The sequence below is a fragment of the Ruditapes philippinarum genome, unplaced genomic scaffold, assembly GCF_026571515.1.
Source record: "Ruditapes philippinarum isolate M1 unplaced genomic scaffold, ASM2657151v2 ctg1171_1_1_1_1, whole genome shotgun sequence".
Classification (NCBI taxonomy): Eukaryota; Metazoa; Mollusca; class Bivalvia; order Venerida; family Veneridae; genus Ruditapes; species Ruditapes philippinarum.
Genome location: NW_026859587.1, coordinates 75108 through 101978, shown reverse-complemented (window position 1 = coordinate 101978; position 26871 = coordinate 75108). Strand labels below are relative to the sequence as shown.

At 33.5% G+C, this 26871-nt stretch overlaps 1 protein-coding gene across 1 annotated transcript; it reads left to right on the top strand.

Moving 5' to 3' along the window:
- The first annotated feature begins 13472 nt into the window (after positions 1 to 13472).
- LOC132757178 (protein SSUH2 homolog) lies at positions 13473 to 26688 on the top strand. Its single transcript, XM_060748384.1, has 7 exons — positions 13473 to 13593; positions 13879 to 13941; positions 15958 to 16055; positions 17762 to 17854; positions 20085 to 20187; positions 22806 to 22910; positions 24621 to 26688. The coding sequence occupies exons 2-7, from the start codon at positions 13894 to 13896 to the stop codon at positions 24765 to 24767; spliced, it is 594 nt and encodes a 197-aa protein (XP_060604367.1). The 5' UTR covers positions 13473 to 13593; positions 13879 to 13893; the 3' UTR covers positions 24768 to 26688.
- Positions 26689 to 26871: the final 183 nt, after the last annotated feature.

The window sequence follows — 26871 nt, the reverse complement described above, 5'->3', positions numbered from 1 at the left end:
GTGATCATAAAATAGATAAAATACAGAATCCCTAAAGAAAGCCCAACACGGCAAAATTGAAAATGTTGCAGGCTCGGTTTGATTGAGCCTGTTCATGGACGGTACTGGATAGTGCAAGTTACCGTCCACGCCCCCTAGCACCGGCTTAAGCAGAATTCAACATTTACACATGAAATAGTAAAATTTTGAATTTAGAAACATCCGCAGATGTGTTCATACGGCGGTTATCATGGAGCCTTCAATGTGACACTTACGTGCCATTCCATGAAAAGCGGCGTATGGTCCCCAAGTAATAAAAAGCGTGTGCCCTAAACGAGAAAACAATGGGCGAAACTAAATAAAATGGAATTTTGAAAGGGGATCAGAGGTTATGAAGCCTGCGTATCACAGATAAGACGTCAAAAGACAAATTTAAAAAGCAGGCAACATATCCTAAGGGTGATTCAACATTATTCAAGTAGGAATATTGGAACCACCCAACTAGAAAATGCCGAAAAGTTGAAACTAAAAATAACCAAAATAATAATAATGAAGTTGCAAATGAAGGGTATCTCCCTATTTTAGGTAAAACTGTGATGAGTTTTAAAATTCATAAGGATATATTTAAGTTCAATGTGTTTATTGCACCAATTCAAGAAGATGGTCTTTTAGGTCTTGATTTTCTACAAGAAAATAATTTTGTGTTAAGTGCAGAAAATGGTTTGCGTCTAAATGGAAAGAAGTATCCTACGTTGAAATCAGTTTTCAAAGTGATGCGTGTTAAAAGTTCAAAATCAGTCATTGTACCAGCAAATAGTGAAGTGATAATAGAAGGTAGTTGTTCTGGCGGCAAAATTGATACTGTGTTTGGAATTGTTACGCCATTAAAAACAGGTGATGATAGTGAAAATAGCTTAATTGTTGGCCATACGCTGGTCAACCCTCATTCTAAAAATGGTTGTGTTCCAATTCGTTTAATGAATATTAGCAATGAAAATGTAAAAATTGAAGCTAATACTACTCTTGGATATATTGAGAATGCTGAAAATGTTAGTTTTTGTGAGAAAAATGAGTGTTTTGTTAATGAAAAGTGTGACTCAAAGCTTCCATCTCATTTAAATGAACTTTATGAAAATTCAGTGAAAAATCTTAATTATGATCAAAGAGTGAAACTTAAGAATCTTTTGATTAAGCATTCAAATGTGTTTGCAAAGTCACCAAATGATTTCGGTCGTACATCTGTAATAAAGCACAACATCAATACTGGGGCAGCAAAGCCTATTAAGCAACGCCCTAGGCGCCCACCAAAAGCTTTCGCAAATGAAGAAGAGAAAATAATTAAAGATCAGTTAGCGTCCAATGTTATTCAGGAAAGTAATTCTCCTTGGGCGTCACAATTAGTATATGTCAGGAAACGTGATGGAACAACACGACCTTGTGTGGATTATCGTCAGCTTAACAACGTAACAGAAAAAGATGCATACCCCTTACCTAATATTAGCGATTGTTTGGAAAGTTTAGGGGGATCATCATATTTTTCGTGCTTGGATATTTTGTCAGCCTATTATCAGATTGAAGTTGATGAGGCTGATCGCCCAAAGACAGCCTTCACTACGAAATTCGGTTTATTTGAATATTTTGTAATGTCGTTCGGATTATGTAATGCACCGTAAACCTTCCAACGATGTATGGAATTAGTAATGAGAGGTCTTCAGTGGGAAATTTTGCTGATATACCTTGATGATTTGATTATTTTTGGCCGCACATTTGAAGAACATTTAGATAGGCTTGATTCAGTTTTAACGCGTTTGTGTGAGTGTGGAATGAAACTGAAGCCAAGCAAATGTTTTCTGTTAAAAACTGAAGTGTCATTCTTAGGACATGTAGTTAGTAAGGAGGGAATAAGCCCTAAAAAGTCTAAAGTTAGTTGTATTGCAAATTGGGAAAGGCCGTACGACTTAACAACTCTGCGATCCTTTCTTGGTTTTTGTTCATACTACAGGATATATATTCGTGATTTTTCCACAAGAGCTAGGCCATTAAATAGGTTGTTGGAGGCCGGACAACCATTTGAATGGTCTGATGAATGTCAGAAAAGTTTCGATAATTTACGCAGTGCATTGACTGGTGATGAAGTCATGGCATACCCTCAAGATGATGGATTATTCATACTTGATTGCGATGCGTCGAATTTCGGTATAGGAGGAGTTTTGTCACAAATGCAGTTTAGTGAAAAACTTAGACAGTGTATCGAGAAGCCAATACATATGCGAGCAAAAGCTTGAATAAGGCTCAAAGACGCTATTGTGTAACACGTCGGGAACTGTTGGCAGTTGTTACATTTGTTACTATGTTTAAACAGTATTTGTTAGGACGTTCGTTCTTAGTGAGAAGTGATCATTCTTCATTAAGATGGATTATGTCTTTCAAAGAACCAGAAAATCAGATGGCTAGATGGCTTGAAGTGCTATCACAATATGACTTTAAGCTAGAGCATCGCAAGGGATCTAAGCATGCAAATGATGACTTTTTGTCGAGGATTCCGTGTGACCATTGTTCGTGTACTTGTTATAGTGGTCACTCTATTCTAAGTGAGCTTCCGTGTGGAGGTTGTAAAGAATGTGTGAAAAAGCATGAACAGTGGTCGGAACTTGCAGATTTTGATGATGTGGTTCCACTGGTGTCTAAGAAAGTCAAGCGAGTCAGAGGAAAAGGTGTTCCTGCCGACTTAATTAGGGACTGTTCTGCATCAGTGCTGAATTTTCTGTTTGTTTTTGCGTTGTATCTGGGAGCGTTTCTCAGGCAAATTGAACAGAAATTTCGTGGTTGTGAGAAATTTGTTTCTGTGAGAAGACTTAGGGCACCGAAAGAGAAAAGTGCGCCTAAGTCTGGTGCTGCGGATAACATTGATTTAAGTGATGCCACCAAAGAGAAGGATATGGCACAGACATCACATGCAGGAGGTCTGTACCCAAATGGTGACATTTCTTCTGAAAAAGTGTATAAGTTCTCAAATTGGGTAGGTTCGTATACCACAAGTGAACTTATAAAAATGCAGAAAGAAGACAGTGATATAGGCAAAATCTTATTTTGGCTGTCTAGTTCTGATATTAGACCGCCACGTGACAAAGTTGCCGCTGAAAGCCCAGCGACAAGAAGTTTATGGTTGCAGTGGTCTCAGTTGTATCTTAAAGATGGAATTTTGTTTAGGAAGTTTATTCAAACAGATAATGTTACCAGTTATGATCAACTTGTGTTACCATCACTTTTACGTAATCAAGTTATTAAAGCTTCACATAATGCTATTCTATCTGGACATTTAGGGGTCAAGAAAACACTGGCAAAAATAAAAATGAACTTTTACTGGTATAAAATGTCATCTTCTGTGAAACTATGGATTAAACAATAGTGCAGCTAGCATTCAAGACTATCAAAGAACTTTAACTTCGCACATTCAAAAAGAAATTAAACATATTCAAACAGAAAAAAAACAAGCAATGAGTGACTTTCTAAAATGTCTTACTGAACTTAACAAAAGTGTGTTGGAGATTGTGAATTAAATTGAAGAGACAGGGAAAACTGTTATGGGATTTTATCTAATTGAACAGTAGAATACTTATGTTTTATATTTCATAAAAATCCATAATGCTTATTTGTTAATTTGTTTAGTTTTGCTTATGTTTAATCTGCATAATATCATATAACACTTAGTAGTTTTTCACATGTATTGTTTAGTACCAATATTATTCTTTTATTATTATTTGATTTTTATTTCAATTTCACTTAACAAGAGTTTTCAAGGTTTGCTTCAAATTTAAAAACTTAACATGTGTAAATTAATTGGTTTTGCTTCCGGAGTAAGCAAAGTCCAAAGGTGGGAGAGTGTTATGAAATTTGAAACTAGTCTTTTACTAGAAGAGTATTCTTTTAGGATGGTATATCTGGACAACATTTCTAAGCTGGTTAAAATGTTTATGTTAACTTTTACTCATTTTTTGTTGTAAAACAATTGAGTCATTAACAGTCCAGAATATTGGCACAGCTCAGTTATTTTTAGATTATGAGCATACCTCATTCCAAATTTGGAAAGGTCGCGCAGCCAAAGGTCGCGCGACACTTAAGGTCGCGCAATAGGAAAGGTCGCGCAGAATCAGCTTTCCCAGGCATGCTAGTTCCAAATATGGAGAGGTCGCGCAATAGGAAAGGTCGCGCAGAATCAGCTTTCCCAGGCATACTAGTTCCAAATATGGAGAGGTCGCGCAATAAGAGGTCGCGCAGTCTAAAAGTACAAGGTTTAAGTTATTTTTAGCCCTTCAGCATCTCAATTGTTGTTAACAAAGCATAATTTGGTCATATCAGATTTTATGAATGGGATTCCTTACTCACAGCTTTATCTATGTACAGGTTACTTGGTTCAAATGTTGAGCTGTATGTTGTAAAGCTGGAGAGATTATATTTCTGTTGTTTAATGAATTATCAGTCAGTATTATAAGTTTATAGAAATGTCAATCAGTAGTAAGTGTATTGGTCTTATAAGCCATATATAGTACATATATCTTTATTACTGCAAGTATATTTTGCACTATTAAGATGCATTATTGGACAAATAATAATTATGCTATTGAGTGTTAACATGTAAATTTATATAACTATTATGTATTTTTGTACTTATGTTTGTATTGTACAACAGTCTGTATACCTGAACCAGTTGCAGGCCATTTTGAACATTGTTAAGGCATTGTCAGCATTTTTAAAAGGTCGCGCAACATTCAGGTCGCGCAATGAGTTGTGTGCAAAACTGGTTAGCGCAAGTGGGTCGCGCAACAATCTACTTTTGCACACCACCCTAGCTGCGCAAACAGAAGGGTATATAAGCTGGGAACTTTTCTAGCTGGGTTAGTTTTTGGAGTTTTTGAGGAGTTTTTGGAGTTTTTGAGGAGTTTTGGAGTGAGTTGGAGTTGGTTGAGTTGAGTTAGTTAGTAATTGAAGAAATGTATTTGTTGAAGTTGTTAAGGATTTTACTTTGGTTTTGACTGTTGATAGAAAATAAAATGATGCATTATTTTGATTTACTGCAATAAATATAATCCTGCTTTCACTTGGACTTGACTTGTTCATTGTACCAGCATAGAGAAATGGTTGACTTTTAAGCGAAAAAAAGTGAATAAACAAAGCTTTTTACAAAATGGAAAGTTTTCGTAACAGTATAATTAAGTAAGTAGGTGCCTGTCCATGAAGCGCTTTAAACAAATATGTAGGTAGTTTGTACTCCACTCTGATGTGCACAGGAAGCCAAAGTAGTTCCTTTCACAAAGGGTTATGTGGCAGTTACGCGGTGTCCTGGTAATAAAACGAGCAGTCGTATTTTGAACATTTTGGAGCTTGTTGAGAACGTACTTAGGAGATCCATATAGCAACAAATTAAAGTAATCTAGTCTTGATGTCACTAATGAGTTTATCAGGGTTCTGGTTAAATCAACACTCAGGTATTTCCGAATTTGATCTTTTTGTCGAATTTACATGAAGCATGAAAGAGAAACTGAGTTCACATGTTGTTCCATGTTTAAATGAGAGTCCAGTACGGCGCCAAGGTTGATGGTTTTATGACAGAATCACCTACTCTTACAATAACCGTTGGTGATGTCAATAATGTACAAGTACATGGAGAGTCAGTGCTAACACATATCCAAACAGTTTCGTATTTTACGTGTAGAACTAAATGTTGTCATTGTGTACATTTTTTTCTTGGACTATGAAAGGTTGTGCGTTGTTAATCATAGCTTTTATTATTGCTTAATGTATCTAGCTTTTAATATTGCCCAGAGTATTTCTACGATTTTCCACATTTATTACATAGTCTATTATGTATGGCCTTATAACAGTCTACTTTTCTTGTTCATTCATAATTATTTTGCGGTTTTATTTTTGTACTGAATTATATACCTCCCGAAATCTGCTGAGCTGAACTTCCTAATGGGCTTTTCTAGTTTCCATTTTTAAAACTGTTCCTTATTTATTATTGGAATCTCATAAGTCATCCAACAGTAACAATATCTTAACAGAGTGAACAATTATACATTGTATTAATTAAAAGTGATTTGGACCTTTTAAAGAGACATCTTTTTTGTTGCAGTCCAAACGTTGAGATGACAGACAAGGGCGTGGATGATAACCGTAATGCAGCTCCTGTGCAACCTTCAGCTTCGCCTCTGAAAAAGATGGACGAAATACAAGGATATCAGAACATTGGGTTGGATGCGTCAATGTTACCACCACCACCATCATATAAAGAGGCAACCAGGGAACCCCCACAGAGATCTGAAATAGCTGAGTAAGATTTTATGACATTGTTAGATTTGATGTTTATGGAGAAATAATGCGTCTGTTGTATGTTGAACGTTAAAGGTTGCTAAGTTTAAATCTTTAAGGCTTACCACCGCAGATAAATTTTTTTCCCCAGAAATTCAGAATGTATTGACCGAACAGTGCAGATCATGATAAGATGACACAAATGTTCTGACTGAACTTTGTATGGGTAGAATCAGTTGTCATCATAGATTCAAGGTAGAAATATCAGTGCTTTAGATTCACATCAAGCCAAGTATTTTGTTACATAATGAGTTGAAGATTTGCTTTGATGTTGCATGAATAAATTAGTAAAGATGAAAGCCTTTAATAGCATGAAATCAATTGTAATGTTGTTGGGGTTTTTTTGCAAGTAAGGTCTTATATTTCACTCCTAAACACTGGTTATTATAGTTTCAGCTACTTGTGAAAAGATCACATCTGATGTTCACTATGACATACATTGTATATTTTGATAAATATCTTGAAACAATTCATATAGAAGATTCAAAATTTCAACAATTTATTTTCCCATTAACACAGAGTAGAAATACCTAAATATCGATACATACATACATACATACGTACGTACGTACGTACGTACGTACGTACGTATGTATGTACGTACGTACGTACGTATGATTAATAACATAATAAGGTTATTATATACTGTTGAGCACAATATTGAATTCTACTGGATGTGTACACAACTATCAAATCTACAATTGACGAGACGCTAGTCTATTTCAATATTTGTTTTGCAGCAGGCAACTATGGAAGCAAATAAAGGCCAATATTTCCAATGTGCCAAACATCGCATTGCCTGCTTATGATAATTATTGAAGTAATTACACAGATATTACAATTAAAGCTCAAGTCAGGTTCAAAGCCCAGCCGATAACATGCAAGTACAACCTTGTAATTCTTTTTTGTGGAAGAATTTCGTTCGGTTAAATGAAATGAGTTGCGCATGCGAGAAAACTGTGAGATTTTTTAAGATAAAGTAGCGCCAAGACCATCAAATTGCGAGAGTCTTAGGCGAGCTAATATATATTGAAGGTTTCATGATAACCGCCATATGAACATATCAACGGATGTTTCAAAATTCAAAATATTGCTAGTTCATGTTATGTTGAATTTAGCTTGCTAGTTCATGTTATGTTTCAATATATCGACTTCGTGTATGTACCATAACTTCTGGTTAACATGCGCAAACATAGCAGGATCTGATAATGTTGAAGCTGATGTTGCTTCTAGATGCTTTAAGGATCATCTTGAATGGAAATTAGATCGAAACATATTTCAAAATATTTGTATTAAATGGAGGAACCCTGACATTGATGTATGCTTCAAGAAAGTGAGCGATATTGAAACATTCGACCAATGCGCAGGAGAATAGCTTGAATGCACAATTACCAAATTATTGTTCTTGGAAACCTGATCCAGTTTGCACTTGTGTAGATGTATTTACTTTAAAATGGAATTCATTTATTCATATCTATTTCTCACCTCCCAGTTTGAATGCACGTTGCTTGCAGAAAATAAGACAGGGAAAGTTCAAAGGCAGTGTCATGAAACACTATTGCCCACACAGCCATGGTTCACACGACTGCTGGAATTCTTGTCGATTACCCAGTTATTATTTGCAAGAGGAAAGCATTGCTGACTGTTCCTCATACAAACAAAGACCATCCAAAGTGACTTATGAAAACACTTCAACTGCTTGCATGCTTAAAAGGTGTCAGGCAACAGTTTCGAGAACGAGAACTTTCAGAAAAATGTATTAATCAAAATGTGGTTTTGTTACTGCAGTGAATGGAAAATTGATCCAATTTTTCCAAATGTGGAAGACGTAATTGAGGTTTTAAAACAACAATTTGAAAACAGGTTTAAGTACAGCCCGTAGTGCTTTATTGTCTTTTGGCTTAAATTTCAATAATTTTACAATATGTGCTCATCCACTTGTGATTCTTCGTAAATTATCAACGGTTAAACAAAAAACATTGACACATTTAACATTGAAACTTACAATGTTTATTGCCTTAACTCAAACAGCACGTTTCCAAACTTTACATTTGACTATTTTTGTTAAGTTTAAAAAGTTAAAATCAGAGCTTGTTTTCAAGTTAGCATATTTTATGAACCAGAATCGGCCTAGTTTCAACAGTTTAACTTGGCCAAGGTTATAAATATCTGAAAAAAGTGATCCATCGGAGTCACTAAAACAGCAAAATGACATGAAAATTGCAGACTCGGTTTGATTGAGCCTGTACTTGAGGGATAATGAAAAGGTGCAAAAATGTATGGATTGGATGATTTCTCCAGTATCGTAGCATAATCTGGCACACCTTGCTTTGCCTTCGCTGTAAGTCTGCAATATTTTTAATATGGTCTTAAAGAGTAAGATGTGAAAATGTTGTGCAGCCATCCACCACCAAGTCAGCATCAACGCCTATTGTTTTCAACTGCCTCAAAATCAGCCACTCCACCTTCTTCTTCAGAAACCCCCAACTCTGATCCGTATTCTTTTTCAAACTTAAGTGTGTATTAACATACAAAGATATTCTAATGATTTTTATGAAAATGTTTGATGATGCGGGATTTAACTAATGAAACATGAACACCCGTGATAAACAGTTTAAGACTATTATATTACTTTCTTTTGTGAATCAGGTGAGTTCTTGAATCGTTTAACAGACTAAATTTTCAAATAGTGGAAACTATTTTGTATAAGTTTGCAGTAAAGAGTTTCCGATGAAACACGAAATAACACCAAGAAAAGTTGAATTTAACATGAAATATAAACAAAGCACTTGATTTACCTAAAAGAGACATGATAAATAGTATTTTTTAACTTAACTTATTTGAGTGTTTTCGTGCTAAAAGGTGTGGGTTTATTTTGAACCAAATTACACATGACTTTTAAATAATACCAGAAATGGAGAGTTTTATGAAATGTACACAAATTCGGATTCTAGTTAAAAGCTTTAATATGTCATTATCGTAATAAAACTTTTCTTAAAAATATTAGCTGTTAAAAGTTATGTTGGACAGAGTTTGCTTTTAATCAAGCTACAATTATTTACACAGAGACTTTTTCAAAATGTTAAAATTCTTTCGGAACTTCTACTAAAATGTCTAGTTTAGTGTCAGACTTAAAACAAAACGCCATTGTATAGCACGCGACTCATCTTACACCCCAATGCCGGGTGAATTTTTCCAGTATAGGTAAAACTAACGGAAATACCAGTCTAATACGCAAGAACAGTTACGTGAGCTTAGTGTGGATAGAGTAAACAACTCACTTCATAGACATGGAAGGAAAATCCTTTTGAACTTGTACACAAAATAGGATTTTATATCTCTTAATCAACTCTTACCAGTATAGGGCACAAATGCCCAGGATGTTGATCTGCCTTCTCCAAATGTTTCCAAGGTATACTGAAATAAATAAAACAATGATATACAATTATATATATAAATACCAAAGCACATAATAATTTACCTTATAAAACAAGCAATTTTCATAGTATTGCAAGCAATCCATAAGTCCCGTACCAGTTAGAACCCCAGCAACATTCTGAAGGGGGCCATTTGTCATTGAATTATGCAATTGAATGAATGAATGACATGAATGAACTTCTTAGTTTGTCTATATCCTAGTAATGTGTTTCCTAGTAAAGAAATTATGTGTATACAACAAATAATCAAAAGATCTAATTTAAACCTAAAGTCTTTTCCGGTTAAACCGGTAGAGGACTAAAGAGTCTAATATGACAACAAGATGTGACAATTCAAGAATTCAAAAGATTCATACTCTATGTATTTAAGATACTTGTCTGGTATTTTAATACAATGTTTAAACTTTGAAATCACATGTAAGCTTTGGAATACTTATCAAAGCACACAGATTTAACAAAGTAACATAAAATTTTATTGTTACCGTTAATAAGCAAATTATAATTTTAAATCTATAACATGCAATGACACATAAAATAAGTAAAATAACAAAATGAAAATGTTTGAATTATTTGTCATAAGTGTAGAGTAAAACAGCTTATGATTTAAAATTGCCTATAATAATAATTGTTAGATGCTCAATTGTATATTTTGTGCTATTAAAACCTCTTGAAATTAAAATGGACAGTTTTATATTTGAAGCAGGGCAAGTCCAATATAAAAATATATCTATTTTATTTTTCAGGTTAGAAATATTAAGAATTCTGATGCTGATTCAACACTTTCATTATCCAATTACATTCTGTTATAATACCAATTTTGCAGTGTCAGAGTGAAAAAGCTCTTACATGAAATGCACAAAAATGTACAAGATCTTTAAACTGCAAGCTTTTTGCAGCACCTTTACCATAGCAACAGTTCTCGGCAACAAACTCTAACAGTGCTTGCCTAGCTTCATTCTCGTCAATTTTTGGCAATCCATAAATAATAAATTATGATAAAGAGCAACCTGCAGGTAACACGCTGTGTACGCCCTAACATGTATGCTTTGTGGCGTTGAACCGGTCGTACAGGGTAAAAAGCCTCACAAGTCAGATTGCTATATAAGGTTGCATTAGTTTGTATCTTAGAAAACCAAGGACTACCAAAAGACTCTATAAGTTAATCTTTGCAATCAAAATCGCACTGTATATCTGTATTATTTTCCTCCATAAGTTTATTTTTATGTACTATAAATCCTCTTGCAGGGCACCAGAGTGTGATACATACGGAATTTCGCATGACTAGAGTTGCATCAAAAACTCATTTATGTTCATTTTTATGACAGCCACACTTTATCAATGCATATCGTGGCTGCATCCTTAACAAAGAAACTTAAAAAAAATAATTGCCTTGAATGGGATCTGACACACTTAACGAGCGCGTTACCCCAGCACCACGGAGAAGTTATACGAAGAATGCCTGAATAAAATCAAGTTATGCTAAATTTAAAATTTCCAAGTGCCGCGTGGTTGCTGTAAAAAATTGCTTCGTACTTCACTTCAGTGTTGTAATATTTTCTGGTCCTTCGAGATCATTGATTCCATTTAAGTTTTGATTATTGAGTACCGTTCAAGTCGGTGCAAGGGGACTTGAAAGATGTTGCATTTTCCATTATCACTCATATACAGACTCAATCAAACCGAGTCTACAATTTACATGTAATTTTGTTGTGATAAATGCTTTCGAGAGATCACTTTTCTCCAGATTTTTGTATTAATACCATTCTATTTTGCATTTATTGACAGGTAAAATCAGCATCAACATAAAAACGGATTGTGATGTCACATTAACTAGATTAAATGGTGAGTTGATTGATATTGTTAAGAAAGATAATTAATTTATGTTATTGTAAAATACGAGGTATTAAATTCGATTACTTATACGCACAGCAGTGTAAGCATTTAGTAGTAAATTGTTTTGTGTAAAGAAGTTAGGATAATAAAATCATGATTCTGAAACAAATTCTTCTGAAACCATTTGGACTGTTAACAGAAAATGAGATATACATTCTTCTGATATTCTTCGGACTGTTAAAATGGAAAACATAAATACTTTTGAAACTCTTTGGGCCTGCTGAAACTCACTGGGGTCTTAAATAAAAAATCAACATTCTTCTGAAATTCGTTGGACTCTTATGACTGTTTAAATGGAAAGGATATATATATATATATGCTCTTGCAACAACAACAACAACAACAACAACAACAACAGACATTCTTCAGAAACTCTTCAAATGATATGTTTAAATGAAAACAGACATATTTTGAAACCGAACAATAAACATACATTATTCTGAAAATCTTTAACAAAGAAACATTTGTAAACAAACCCTCTAAAATGAAAAGCACACATTTGTAGGAATTCTTTGGACCACTTAAACCGAACACTGAATAATTGAGAAAGCTCTTTTGACTATTTAAAACAAATAATGTAGACATTCTTCTGAAACTACTTTGGACTGAATATAATGTAAACTAAAACATGAGAAATTTGAAGAAACTCTGTTTTATAAACATCTGAAGAAATTCTTTTGACTTTTTGAAAATGGAAATTTAGCAATTGTAGAAACTATTAAGACTATCTAAAATGAACATTTGGTGACATGTTTGATGAGTCGCGTGCTATACAATGGCGTTATTTTAGCGCATTTTATGAATGAACTGCGTTGGAATGGTATCATTTCAGCGCATTTAAAAATGAAATTGCAAGTGGAATGTGACGTCATTTTCCCCGCCGTTATGAATGCATATGCTATTGTATATGAAATGACATAATTCTCATCAAAATCGTTTAAATTAGGTAAAGAATTTAAGATATGGTAGAATATGGTAGAAAATGCAGGGGGAAAATATCTGATATGTGTTTTCGGTTCGGATCGGAATATTCGTCCCTCTGAAATCCGCCCATAAGCGGCAACTCTGCAAGCCTCGTTACCGACCAATTGGCGGATCTCCTCGGGTTGGATATTTCGATTCAAACCGCAGCATATGACAGATATGATTTATTTATGCTACTGGCAGGAAGGTCCGGCCTATTAGGAAATCCATACAATCTGAAAATACTTTAAACTGTGGTCAGTTCAGTTTCATTGTTTTGACACTGAATCTCCTAAGATTAATCATTGGACTATTTCAAATTCAAGCTGGGCCAGTCCATTATACAGAGTGTAAGGGTTGATAATGTTTTTGTTTATCAGTAATGCTGTTAAGACAGTGGGTAGCTATTGTTGGATGACTGTAAATTAAATGCATCTTACCAATGTAAGTGAAAATAAAGCTAAGAACAGAACCTCCGTTTCATGTGTGCAATCGTTAGCTGTATGAGGGTAATTTAGTTTTGCTTAAATATTTTTACTTTAGAGTGATAACATTTTGGTATATATGAACTATTCTATCAATCACTTTGTTAAAATAACACAAATTACATATAAGTAAACACATTGGTGAACCCTGTCGGATTGAACCATATTTCCTGTACTGAGAGACAGAAACCTGATTTACTAAGACTCCCCCCTCTCACTTGGTTCTATACATGTGCTTATCTGTGTCCATACAGGTGCCCAGTCACAGTTAGTTCTTGTGTTTTTGAATATTGATTTTATAAAGTTACCTTTTATTGAAATAAGTTATTCCTTATTACATAGGACAACCTATTGATGGCCCTCAAAATGGTCCAGCTCCTGGTCCTTGGAATATTTGGGCAAAGCCTCCAAACTTGTTCCAGAATCAGAAAAAGGAAATAGAGGTTCCTTATACTGCCTCTGTCAAGGTCTGTGATTATTTAGTTTATCTTCTCTATTGAAAACAAAATCATTGAAAACAGTTCAAGTCAGAAACATTTTTTGAAGTCGGTGAGAATCATTTTTGTAATGAGGTAAACACTCTCTCTCTCAAATGTTCTTTTCTGCCATTAAGATATTTTCAATTTTGTTGTGTTTGGGCTTTCTTTAGGGATTCTTTTTTCTCTTTTTTGTATAAGTAGACCAGTGTACATTTACTTATACAAATATGACTCGTTAGGATCATATGAGGCTCTAAACTTTCTTTTTTGCAGCCTTGTCATCAGTGCATGGCTCAAGGAAGTAATACATGCTCTGATTGCTCCGGGCTTGGAACTGTATTTTAATGTTACTCTATGGTCCTTGTGTTTTGTTTTGTTTTGTTTGTTTGTTTTTGTTTTTCTTTTTGTTGTTGATTTAGGCATTTTATTTGCGATTAAAGGCCGATAGTGCAGTATTAATCACCATATTTCTACTGCATAACTAACAACGTAGGGGAAATAATATTTTTACCTACTGTTTAGTTATTGACGTGGATTGTTTACAAGTGTTGTTTGCAATTTGTGATTTCCCTTTTTGTTCACCTGTCACTATATCACTTTTAAATACATTTTCAAATTGTTCATGGAAATTAGCATGAATCTGGAGGCATGCTGCTTAATGATCCGTTTGGCCAACTCCACCAGAAGAAATTTAACTGCAAAGGACAATTTTACGGCAACAGATGGTGGCCAATTCTTTATGTCAGAGGCTTAACACAAGCCACAGAACTTTTATTATTGGAAAAAGACAATGATAACAGCCTGCATATATGTACAGTACATACAGAATCTATTCTGTCGGCTGACCACATTTAGACTTTTATCTTGTTGCCCCTGAAATAGATAATGGACAGTTTTAAAACAATGGCTGGACAAATCCTTTACAAAAATTCAGCAGGTTTAGGGTTAAAGCTGAACATGTTAAAATTGTTGCTCTCATTGACTTTTTAGTCCATATTATACATGCTTGTCTTTTACAAACCAAGGCATATTGTTGCAGATCAGACCCCATTTTCCAAAAAGTATCACTTTGTATTTATTCCTATGCCATTAATAACATTGTGCTGAATTAAAATTTAAGTTTTTGCCATCTCTTTTCAAACAATAAATAATCATGTTTAATGCAAGAAAAAGATTAAAACACGTGCTGCTGGAACAGATAGAAATATTGGGCTTCTTGTGTAACAATATAGTTGTAACTTACCAAAGCCTCATTTCACAGATAGTTGTAGTTTACACATTTTTATGGTGGCATATATTGGATGCCATTCAGAAATCTGGTTACCATGGTAACCACAAGATATTATAAGAATAAGCTTTTACAAAAGGTCTAGAGCTAAAAAATTTATATGAAGTTTGTATAGCCCTGAGGTCAAAGTTCGCCCCGCCCGGGGGTAATGAGTTTTCCTTATATGTATATATTGAGAATCTTTAAATCTTTTTCTTCGAAATTTCAAGGGCTAGAACTTAGATATCTTGCATGAAACAATGTCTAGTGAAACTCTTTTAAGCTTATTCAAATAAAATCTTTGGGATCAAAATAGGCCATGCCCAGGCAATGACATTTATTCAAATAATAGTTGAATAATAAAAGGGAACAACTCATTTTGGAATGTCTTTCATACATGTGTATATGTTACGCAATTTTTCTGAAACAAAGATTCAAAGCTAGGAGAAGGTCAAGAGGTCATGACATGTTTGCTTTTCAGCGATCATTATGCCATGATTTTAGTTAATGACCTCTGACAAGAGAGATAGTAGCTTAACATGGACATTTATGAAATAATTTGAGCACAAAATAAGGACATCATGGTCCACTTCATGTATGTAATGATGATTTTAAACCGTACTTGGTTTCAGAAATATGTAATGTTTAACTCAAAAGCCAGTATTAAGAAAAGTTATTGTAGCTGTATTTCAAAGTGTAATACAGCAATGTAATACAATAAATAACAGCATTTTTGTCATGTAATATTACTTTTTTAATCAATTATTACCCTATGGCCTTTGTATCTGAACAACAGACATATCTGCACATTGTTTATCATTTGATATATTGAAATATGATCTTGACCACAAAATTTACTAGACAGTAATGCATTATGACAAAATTGAATTGTATAGAAACAAAGAAAAATACAATTTATGTTCCTACTATTTAGTGCTGTAAAAAGGCGTTTTTTTCACAAATGCAATCTTGATTTAAAACCAGATATTACCGTCTCTACCAGCAGGATTTTTAAACTTCATATAATCCTTTTGGAGGGGGATTAAGTTTTGAAGATCAATGAAGTTATAGTTTTAATATTACAGGTTAACTGTAGTAGTTGCAGTGGTACAGGTCGTAGGACGGTTTTTGAGGGCGAGGATGATGATAGTTGCCTTTCGTGTCATGGAAGCGGAAACGAAAGGTGCTCCTTTTGTTTTATTTACAGTCATACCGATATATTATCTTTAATACAATTAATTACCTTCATATAGTAAGTAAGTTTGTAAAAAACGATAAAATTATGCAGATAAATTGGTCCATATACCTTCAAACTTATTCACATAAAGGAATTTCAAGTCTCTGGCGGGATTAAAGGTTTGAAGCAAGTGGTTTGGAACCTGCGAATAAGGTCATGAAAGTAGTTATTTGGATAGGAATTTTTGTCACTTGTTATATTTATGTTCTTGATAAGCTGTTCAAAATTGTGTCGTTTTCAAAATTCTTTACTTAAAGAAAGGTTTACATAAAGGGACTCCTCTGACTTTTTTAGACATGACGAGGCAGATATATGTCTACCAATTGATCTATGTCATCAAGTAACTTATGAGCAGATTTAGCTAACTGTCTCATCCAGTTTTTCCAGTGCAATCATTTGTATTGTATGAAATAGCCCAAAAATTAAAAGCGTTGTATGTTGTTGTTTGTTTTTCGAATTTGGCTATTTATCACATATGAAATTCATTTTTAATTTAACTCTGAGTATATCTCTGTGTTATCCTTTGAAGATTTCTCGATCTTTAATGCTTCGTTTATTATATATGTAAGATTTCAAAATTAAATGTTTTTATGCCTTTAGACCTCAGTTGAGTTCATTGTGTTCCTTAACTAAGTATTTTCCCCTTTTACCTTAGATAGTTCCGCAATGGACTTGGTCTGCTTTGGATTTGAAACTATACATGTGTTAAAGTAGTGTCAAATAGAAATTAAATATTTAATGACTGCTTGCATGATAAATATGACCCCTAACATTATTTTTAATTATAATGTCTAAAACGTTAACCTCGCCTTTAAAGCAGCAGGTAAAAATGAATAGGTTTTCGTTTTGACTGATAACAGTGAGTGGTATATTTCATATATGTCACTGATGAAATTACCATATTTTATAAATATGGAAAATATTTTCTTTCATCTTTTTGGAATAAACTGTATTCCATTTATATGAAATACACTTTTCTATTTTTTATGAAATAAATAATTTCAGTCTTTATGAAATAAACTACCTGCCTCCAGATTTATGCTGATTTTCATGAAAATTTTGAAAACATTTGAAAGTAAAATATTTAAAATTGAACCAAACAAGTAGTTTACAAACTGCCAACGGCAATTACAATCCTGTAAATTTCCAAATAGAGGTCAAAAACTAACTACTCTAATATCAGCACTTATTGCACAGAACATGGTGATAACTTCTCGAATTTTTAATACTTTTCTTAAAATCTTGGTTCATTCTCTTTAAGTTGGATTTTATTTTGGCTCATCTGCAGGCATTTAGATTTTAAAAATAAAAATCTGAATTGCTAATGAGAACTTGAACTCAAGTATGAATTGGTAAATATAGCGTATCACCGAGAATAAACATAATGACATTCTTGTGGTTAAATATAAAATATTCAAATGTCAGAATGCATGGATTTATTATTATAGTAGTTTCAATGTTTGATTAAAATACACGTACAGCTTTGCAAGTTGACTATGCACTTAAATTGTTCCAATCTGTTTAGTTTCCTACATTGATTTAAGAACACAAAAGATCAATAATCTAAGCGACGTTTGAAGCAGTTGCGGATACAAATGACGTTCCTAATGCACATAACACCTTCTTTCTTTAAATATCATCTCCTGTTACAGTTGTATGACATGTGATGGATTAGGGCATATAACCTGCGTCTATTGCGAAGGTTACTGTAAGCTGAAATGTTACATTAAATTGACGATACTCTGGTAAGTTTAATCCATCTTAATAATATTCTATAAATTTGTACGATTTACTTTATTGCATAAAACTGGCAATTCTCTGGTAAGAACAGTTTAGTTTCACATTGATCTGACCATACTCTTGTTAGAACAGCTAGGATACACATAAATCTGATAATACTCTGGTAAGAACAGCTTAATTGGACAGAAATCTAAGACTACTCTGGTAAGAACAGCTTAGTTGCACATAAATCTGACAACACTCTTGTAAGAACAGCTTAGTTACAAATAAATCTGATAAAACTCTAGTAAGAACAGCTTAGTTACACATAAATCTGACAATACTCTTGTAAGAACAGCTTAGTTTCGCATAAAGGGGGCATACTCTGGTAAGAACAGCTTAGTTGCACATTATTATGACATACTCTGATGCAAACAGCTTAGTTACACATTAATCTGACAATACTCTGGTAAGAACAGCTTAGTTGCACTATAATATGACATACTCTAGTAAGAATAGCTAAGTCACCAATTAATCTGGCAAAATCGTGTAAGAGCAGCTTAGTTTCACAAAATCGGACATACTCTAGTAAGAACAGCTTAGTTGCACAAAAATATGATAATACTCTTATAGAAACAGCTATGTTACATATTCATCTCAAATGCTCTTGTAAGAACAGCTTAGTTACACATTAATCGGACATACTCTGGTAAGGAAAGCTTAGTCACACATTAAACTGACAATACTCTGGTACAATCAGCATAGTTACACATTAATCTGATATTACCTTGGTAAGAACAGCTTAGTTGCACAATAATATGACATACTCTGGTAAGAACAGCTTAGTTACACATTAATCTGATAATACACTGGTAAGAACAGCTAAGTCACCAATTAATCTGACAATACTCTGGTAAGAACAGCTTAGTTGCACATTAATATGATATACTCTGGTAAGAACAGCTTAGTTACACATTAATCTGACAATACCTTGGTAAGAACAGCTTAGTTTCGCATAAAGGGGGCATACTCTGGTAAGAACAGCTTAGTTGCACATTAATATGACATACTCTGATGCGAGCAGCTTAGTTACACATTAATCTGACAATACTCTGGTAAGAACAGCTTAGTTGCACAACAATATGACATACTCTGGTAAGAATAGATAAGTCACTAATTAATCTGACAAAATCTTGTAAGAACAGGTTAGTTTCACAAAATCGGACATACTCTGGTAAGAACAGCTTAGTTAAACATTTATCTGACATACTCTGTTACGAACAGCTTAGTTGCACAAAAATCTGATAATACTCTGGTAAAATCAGCATAGTTACACATTAAGAAGAGCTTAGTAACACATTAATCAGACACACTCTAGTAAGAACAGCTTAGTTACAATACTCTGGTGAGAGCAGCTTAGTTACACATTAATCTTACAATACTCTAAGTTACATTTAATTTTCTATACACTTTTAACATTTAATTGATTATACCCTTATTAAGCATAGTAAAGAGTACAACATTACAAATATTTAGTTTGAGTTTCAATCTATACAATGTTCGATAATCCTTTTAATTAACTCACCTAAGCTTATTTTAGTAAATCTAGACTTAGTGACTTATGATACTTTATTTCAAGAATGAAATTTAGTGGTAAATCGAACTGAAGATTGCCTTTTAAGGTTTACTTTCTTTTATTTAATGGACAATTCTCACATATTATTGCTATATTATCTTCTATTAAAGGACAACACAAGGCTGAAATGCTGATTTGATTTAGCCGATTGCATTCTTCTAGCACTTCAAAAATTTCTGACTTATTTGTTCAAGAAATACTTCTTTTTTTTAAGTGACGCCTAGAATTCCTTAGTAACTCTTCCTCACAACACAAGAATACTTCCTGTGTACCTTAAGAAGTACTTCATTACATTTAACTAACCTCTTCCTTTCTTGACATCTCGAGAATTTTTTTTATTAAATTTTAGACAACACATGAATTACTGAGTTACCTTACACTGGCAACACTTTTATTACTAAATTACATTTTAGAGATTACACAAGTATCAATTAACAACATTTTATTGACAACATAAGAAAAAGTCAATGATATTTTATCGACACACCAAATATCTTGCTTACATTTTTCTGACAAAGAACAACTTAATTAAAAAATTTCACAACGCATGAATTACTCCATTACATGACAATGACAAAAATAGGAAAATAATAAGTTGCTCTCGTGTAATCGTGTTTCAGGACTAACCATTTACAAGACCACATAGTGGGGAGAACAGCTCTACCAGATCACCTTCTACGTAATGTTCAAGGCCAGGTTGCATTTCAAGAACAACACTTTAGAGTGAGTGAAAATACAGTTCAATAGAGTTGGTAGTTTTATCTTTATTTATAATTTTGGCTTCAAAAGAGGGAGTACAAAGTGCACAAAGGAGAGGTTAATGCTTTAATGAGATCACTCTGCATCCGTCGTGCGTCCGTGCATCGTTAATGGCGTCAAAACTTTCCTTAAAACAAACTCTCCAAAACCAACAGGCCAAAATTGTTATAGCTGAGAGGGACTGTTTCTGGCATGAAGTTCTTTAAGAATTATTAGAAGAGTTCTATTCAATGCTTAACTCTACCATGGCAACTGAAATAAACATTTTCTTCTCAAAACCCAAATAACCATAGCTTAGATATTTAGCATGTAATATCTTCTACTTTTTGCCTAGATATTTAGTATGAAAGATTGTGGTTCTCTTTGAAAATTGTTCAAATCATAGCCCCTGCGTAAAAATTACCCCCGCCCCGGGGGATATATATTTCTTTTAATGTATATAGTAAAAACTTTTTAAAAAATCTTCTTTTAAACTAAAAGAGCTAAAGCTTAATTTGTTTACATGAAACATTATCTACTGAACCTCAACTACGTTTGTTCAAATATAGCCATTGGGCCAAAATTGGCCCCGCATCAGGGGGTCTTTGCTTTATCTGATATGTATATAGTGAAACAAATTCTATTATACTAAACTGGCTTAAGCTTAGATATTTAGTATGAAACATCGTCTGCTAAATCTCTACAAAAATTGTTTCAGTTATAATTCTTAGGTCAAAATTGGCCAGGCCCCGGGTAAGATAGATTTTCCGAATATGTATACAAGATATTTTTTTTAAAAACTAAAGTTAAAGCTTTTAAGTGTGTTCAAATTATAGCTCTTGGGTCAAAATTTGTCCGCCCCATGAGGTCATGGCTTTTCCTTATATAGTATATACTTCAAAAAACTGCAATGGCTATATCTTAGATATTTAGCATGAAACATTGTCTAGTGGACATAAAAAAACAGATTAAAATTATAACCCAAACCAGATAGCACATAGAATTTCTTTACATGTGACTTCTCAAAGTAACCAGTGACTTTCCATAATGAATATCGACTTTTATTATTAAGAAATGACCTTCCACAGCTTTTACTGGCGTCCATAGCAACCAGTGAATAACATGCCAGCCAATTACTTACAAGGCAGCCATTGTCTTTCCATGACATCCATAGACCTCTTTACCAACCGCTGACTTCCATAGCAACCATTGACTTCTATAGCAACCAGTGACCAATATTGCATCTATTGACTTTCCATGGCAACCATTTACTTCCATAGCATTCACTAACTTTTTATAGCAACAGTGACTTCAATAGCAACCAAAGTGTTTCCTTAGCAACCAGTGGTTTTCCATAGCAACCATAGACTTCCAATGCTACCAGTGACTTCCCATAGCAATCATTGCCTTTCCATAGCAAACAGTGCCATTGACTTTCTATAAGGAATATTGCAACCATTGACATTCAAAAGCAACCTCTTGCTTTTTATAGCAAGCAGTGATTTCCATACCAACCTGTGACTTTACATAGCACCCATTGACTTTTCAAAGCAACTACAGACTTCTATAGAACCCAACGACTTTCCATGGCAACCAATGACCTTCCATAGCAACCATTGAATGTCAATAGAAACCATAAACTTCCGACCAGTGATATTCTACAGCAGCCATTGACTTCCATAGCAAACAGTGACTTCAAATAGTAATAAATGACGCTCACAGCAACCAAGTTGACTCCGTAGCAACTATTTATTTTCCATAGCAACCATTGATATTCCAAGTTTACCGATGATTCCCATAGCAACCGTTTGATTTCCGTAACAATCACTGACTTCCGTAGCAGCCAGTGACTTCATAGCAGCCATTGACTTTTCATAGCAAGGTGTAAATTTCCCAAGTAACCAGTGACTTCCATATAGCAAACATTGACCTTTTACAAAACAGCCAGTGTCTTCCATAGCAAACATTAACTTTCCATAGCAACGAGTGAATCAACCATTTAATTTCACAGCATTCACTGACTTCAAATGAAACCACTGAGTTTGTATATCAACCATTGACTTCTTTAGTAACTTTTGTTTTCCCTTAGCAATAGCAACGAAAAAGGTTTTAACACGGGCAGTTTTTTTTTCCAGATACAAATATGAACTACATATATAATATCAGTTTAAGATTTAAACTTTTTTATCTGATTTCGTTTAGTTTACAATATTATTTGTTCCTTGTCATTAAGAGTGTTTATATTCAGGTGATTGATATTATCATGGCTCTTGTTTCAATTTAAACAGCCTACGGTGGTATTAAGAAATAGGATGCCCCAACTGCAGAAGTGTTACAAAGTTGAACATAGGAGGATTAATTGCTCAGAATAAGTAAGAAAAGTTTAAAAAATACAGGTAATGAAGATCAATCACAATTGAATTGATTTTAGTAACCATTAATAGGGAATTTAGAATTACCTCATTAAACATCATCATACTTTAACATAAGTATATGTCTTTAACAACAAACAAGACAATGAGCATGTACTTATATCATGAATAACTTATTGTTAAGCCATTCACAGGTTGATAAGATTTAGAGAGAAAATTTCTTTCCCACAGGTTTGGCCAATTAATAACTTCCCAGATGCTGACATAAACACTGCATCTCAGAGACTTGTTGCCGAGCATGCCACAGCATTTCCCACAGAGAGAATACTCATGCAGGTATGATATAACTTTAATAAGACTGCTAATCAGTAGTTCCTTTATTTAAAGCATTTGTTTTAACCTTTCCTTGATGGACTGTTCTTTTGGAAATTATAGTTTGGGAAAGCTTTATACTGCTAGCTATTGATCTTTAGTCCTCCTGCTTAGCTGAATGGGAAGAGCATTCGGTTTGAAATGTTAGATCCTTAGGCAAGGCGAAATTTCTTCTTTCTTGACAATTGATCTCAGACATTGAGTCTTATGGTTATTTGTCAGTCGCCGCTGATTCATTAAGGACAAGAAATAGTAACTTGTGGAGAAATTGGTTATCACTGGTTTGTTATCTATGAAAGCAGGTTAAGTAGGCTGACCACCATGATATGACCAAAAATGTTTTCAAAATCAGTTAAAACATCAGACAACGTAACAAACATTCCCTAAAAGCCTCTATAGGGCTACTCAGCAAAGCAAGTTATTAATTCAGCTTTGTCAGAGTTTTTGCCCTTGACTTAGTAAACATTTCCAATCATCAACCAATCGCACATGAAACTTTACAGAAATGTTGGTCAGGATGTGTAGTTGTGCGCCTGGGATTTTTGCTTTTATGCCCCCCCACCCCCATTAGAAGAAGAGAGTTATACTGAATCGCTTATGTCGGTCGGTCTGTCTGTCCTTCGGTAGACCACATTGTTTCCGCTGATTATCTAAAATATTTATTAGGCCTATAAAGTCTTCATATTTCACATATTGATTAGTCATGTCTAGCACATGACCCCGATTGTCTTGTGGTCTTTACGTCGAAGGATCAGGTCATATATAGTCGGACTGTCTGTCTGTATGTCCTTCGGTAGACCACATGGTTTCCGCTGATTATCTAAAAAATTATTTATTACAAAGTCTTTATATTTCACGCACTGATTGGTCATAAAAAGTAGTTGACCCTTATTGATTTTGGGGCACTAGGTAAAAGGTCAAGGTTACATGGTTATTAAATGCCAAGATGGTTTCCGCTCATTATCTTGAAAACTATTAATCAGGAAGTCCTCATATTTAATATATTGATTAGTCATATCTATTACATGCTCTTATTGATTTTGGGGTCACTAGGTCCAATGTCAAGGTCACAATGACATTAAAGTTCAGAATGGTCTCTGCTTATTATACGTATGATAGCTTTTATGTAGTTTTAGGCCATGAACGTATTGGTCACTATTTTTCTGTTTCCATAACTGAACACTTCCTAGTACCCAATTCATTGAATGTTTCTATTACAAAATTATCAATAGTATGAGTCAAGGGCTAAAATTGAGGCATATGTGTCGTTTGACTTTTCCTGTTCTGTATTTTATTCCGATTTGTAGTGTAATTGCCCTTAACTTAGTAAAAACTGTTCCAAAATGTTGTGTCATGTGTACCATTATAAAAGTGCTTATTAATAAGCTAGAATTATAATTAACTTTACAGGAATGTTGATCAGCATCTAAAGCTGTGCATCTTAGGTTTTGTGTCTGGATTAATTCAATTATTGTTCTTTGCTTAATGTTTATTTGTAATTTTCAAGGTGCGTCTTGTATAAATAGTATTTGATCTAGGGTTATGAAACTTTACAGGCAAAAATCAAGATGTCAACATAGGAAACATTTGATGCCGATTAATGCCGTAGGGGAGTCATGTAGCATTTTCTTTGTCTGTTCCTCTGTCTTACTGCGTAATATTTCTGACCAACAGAGGCACCAGGTTAAGATTATACCAGTGACACAGGCCTACTACAAGTGGAAAGGGAAAGATTTGGATTATTTTGTGTATGGATTTGACAAGAAAGTCTACGCACCTACATACCCACAACAATGCTGCTGCGGATGTACAGTCTTGTAGAATGTCACAGATGAAAGGGTTACAGGCTAAAAACCAATTGGCGACTTTTGAAATTGCGATTATGCAGCCTTTAATAACAAAAGAAATGATTATTTTGATCAATCTAAATAAACATCTTCATCAGTCCCAAATTAAAACTTTTATGAGAAGTTATATAATTACCTTATTCCACTTAATGTGACCATCTGAGTAGTTTAATTTCAGTCAGTTAATAGTACCAATAACTGACTCGTTGATTTTCAGTTGTGAATACTATCACTGCTATTTTAATTTTTTTTGTTTTACTTTGGCCATTGAAAACTGACAATTCCGAATGCCTTATTGAAATCATGTTGTGCTGCAGCCCACATTGAAAATCGGACATTTTAAATAGATATTACAGTACAACTGTTGCTAATTTCTTGATATTGTATTAGGCTGTACATTATAGGTCGATAAAATATACATGTCAGTTAGAAAAAGTTCATTTAAACTTTTGTTTAAAAAAAGTTAGGCGTCAGAGTACAAACTCAGAACAATTTTATTCATGGATAATTAGGAAGAACAAGTTCGAAATACAGAAGAATTGAAATTGTAATAAAATAACGGCTAAAATTATGCAACTTCAAGATGTAAAATGTGAAAAAAAATAGTTTATGATTTTTTGTACAGAGTGTTACATATAAAATCTAGAAAAACAGTTAGAAAGTAAGAAGTATAAGAGATTTATAACAGTCGCTTGGTTTTAATGATGTATGGTTATCTTAAGGTGTATGCAATGTATTTATTAGTTTAGAGAAACAAAGAGTAATAATGTATTTGTCCAAAATTGGTTTTCAGAATGAAATGACTCAACTAGAGCTCATTCATGTATTATTTGCAGATTTTAATTTTCTAAAGTACTTAAAATGTTTTAATTAAAATGTTTTAATATTGAAAAATTTATAATTGCACTGTCCCGGCTTATATTATCTTCACATAGACTTGAGATTGAAACTGGTCCAGCAGGTGAAATAAACCTTAAATTAAACCTTTGATGAAAAGAAGAGTAGAAATTGTTTTATTTGTATTTTAGAAGATAAATTTTACTTCATTTTAGAATGTTCGCTTTATATATATATATTTATTTTCGTTTTGTGTTTTATACCTTTATTAATAGGATGGTATCTGTCCTAAGTATTTATATACCAGTAATGTCACTATAATTCCAGACATGTTGTAAGTGATAGTAGATTATATTCTTAGTTAACGTTTTCATATTGCTAAAAATACTGTGTAACTTAATTAATGATATATATGTTTTATAAAGTATTGACATTGACCATTGGACTGTATTATATTGCTTACTTGTTATACGTACTGTGTGCGCCGGAGCATATTGTCCGGATGAATTTTAAAATAAACTCTTGAAACATTGAAACTCTTGTATTATTTACAGATGCCACTATTTAATATAAATATGAATTATACCCAGTCAGTTGTATTCATGCTCATGTTCCTCTGCAAGATACGGCAAGGGCCTGAAGACATAAATATTCTGGTTACAAATCATCACTGAAGTGCAGTAACGGATTAACTTCTATAAAATTAAATAAGGAGTTAACTGTTACTGCACTAAGTTGGCGAAATGATAGGTGCGTTATTTTATCTTGTTGATGATTTTGAAACCTTGTTTTATACATTAATTACTAACTGTTTGTGTAAAATAAATCTACAATACAGTAATTACAACGTTTTCATAATGATTAAAAACTTCTCCAAAGTTCCCATATAACTATCCAAGTAAATGAGTAAATGAGACTGAATTATCTAAAGGTAAAAATACTCATTTGTTACTTTGCAAAAATGATAACAAGATTAAATTTTTGATATTTATTTTATTTTTGTGAATACTGACCAAAGCAATTTCAAGCATTGTTATGTCTTGAGATATAAATATAAAGTGCTAGTAATTGTGAATTACAATTATATAAAGAAATAGGGCTCATGATGAAGTCCTTATTTTGTGAGTAGGACTGTTACATCTTCTATGCAAATGTGGGACAATCCAAAGGAAAATGAAAGCTATGGCACAAAAATAGACTTGAGATTGAAACTGGTCCAGCAGGTGAAATAAACCTTAAAT

What these genes read in the sequence shown, in the direction of transcription:
- LOC132757178 (XM_060748384.1), top strand. Translation starts at nt 13,894, where the DNA reads ATGGCTCAAGGAAGTAATACATGCTCTGATTGCTCCGGGCTTGGAACT. An exon ending in CATGGAAGCGGAAACGAAAG is followed by an intron (nt 16,056 to 17,761) that starts GTGCTCCTTTTG and finishes CTCCTGTTACAG; the next exon opens with TTGTATGACATGTGATGGAT. An exon ending in ATTAAATTGACGATACTCTG is followed by an intron (nt 17,855 to 20,084) that starts GTAAGTTTAATC and finishes ATCGTGTTTCAG; the next exon opens with GACTAACCATTTACAAGACC.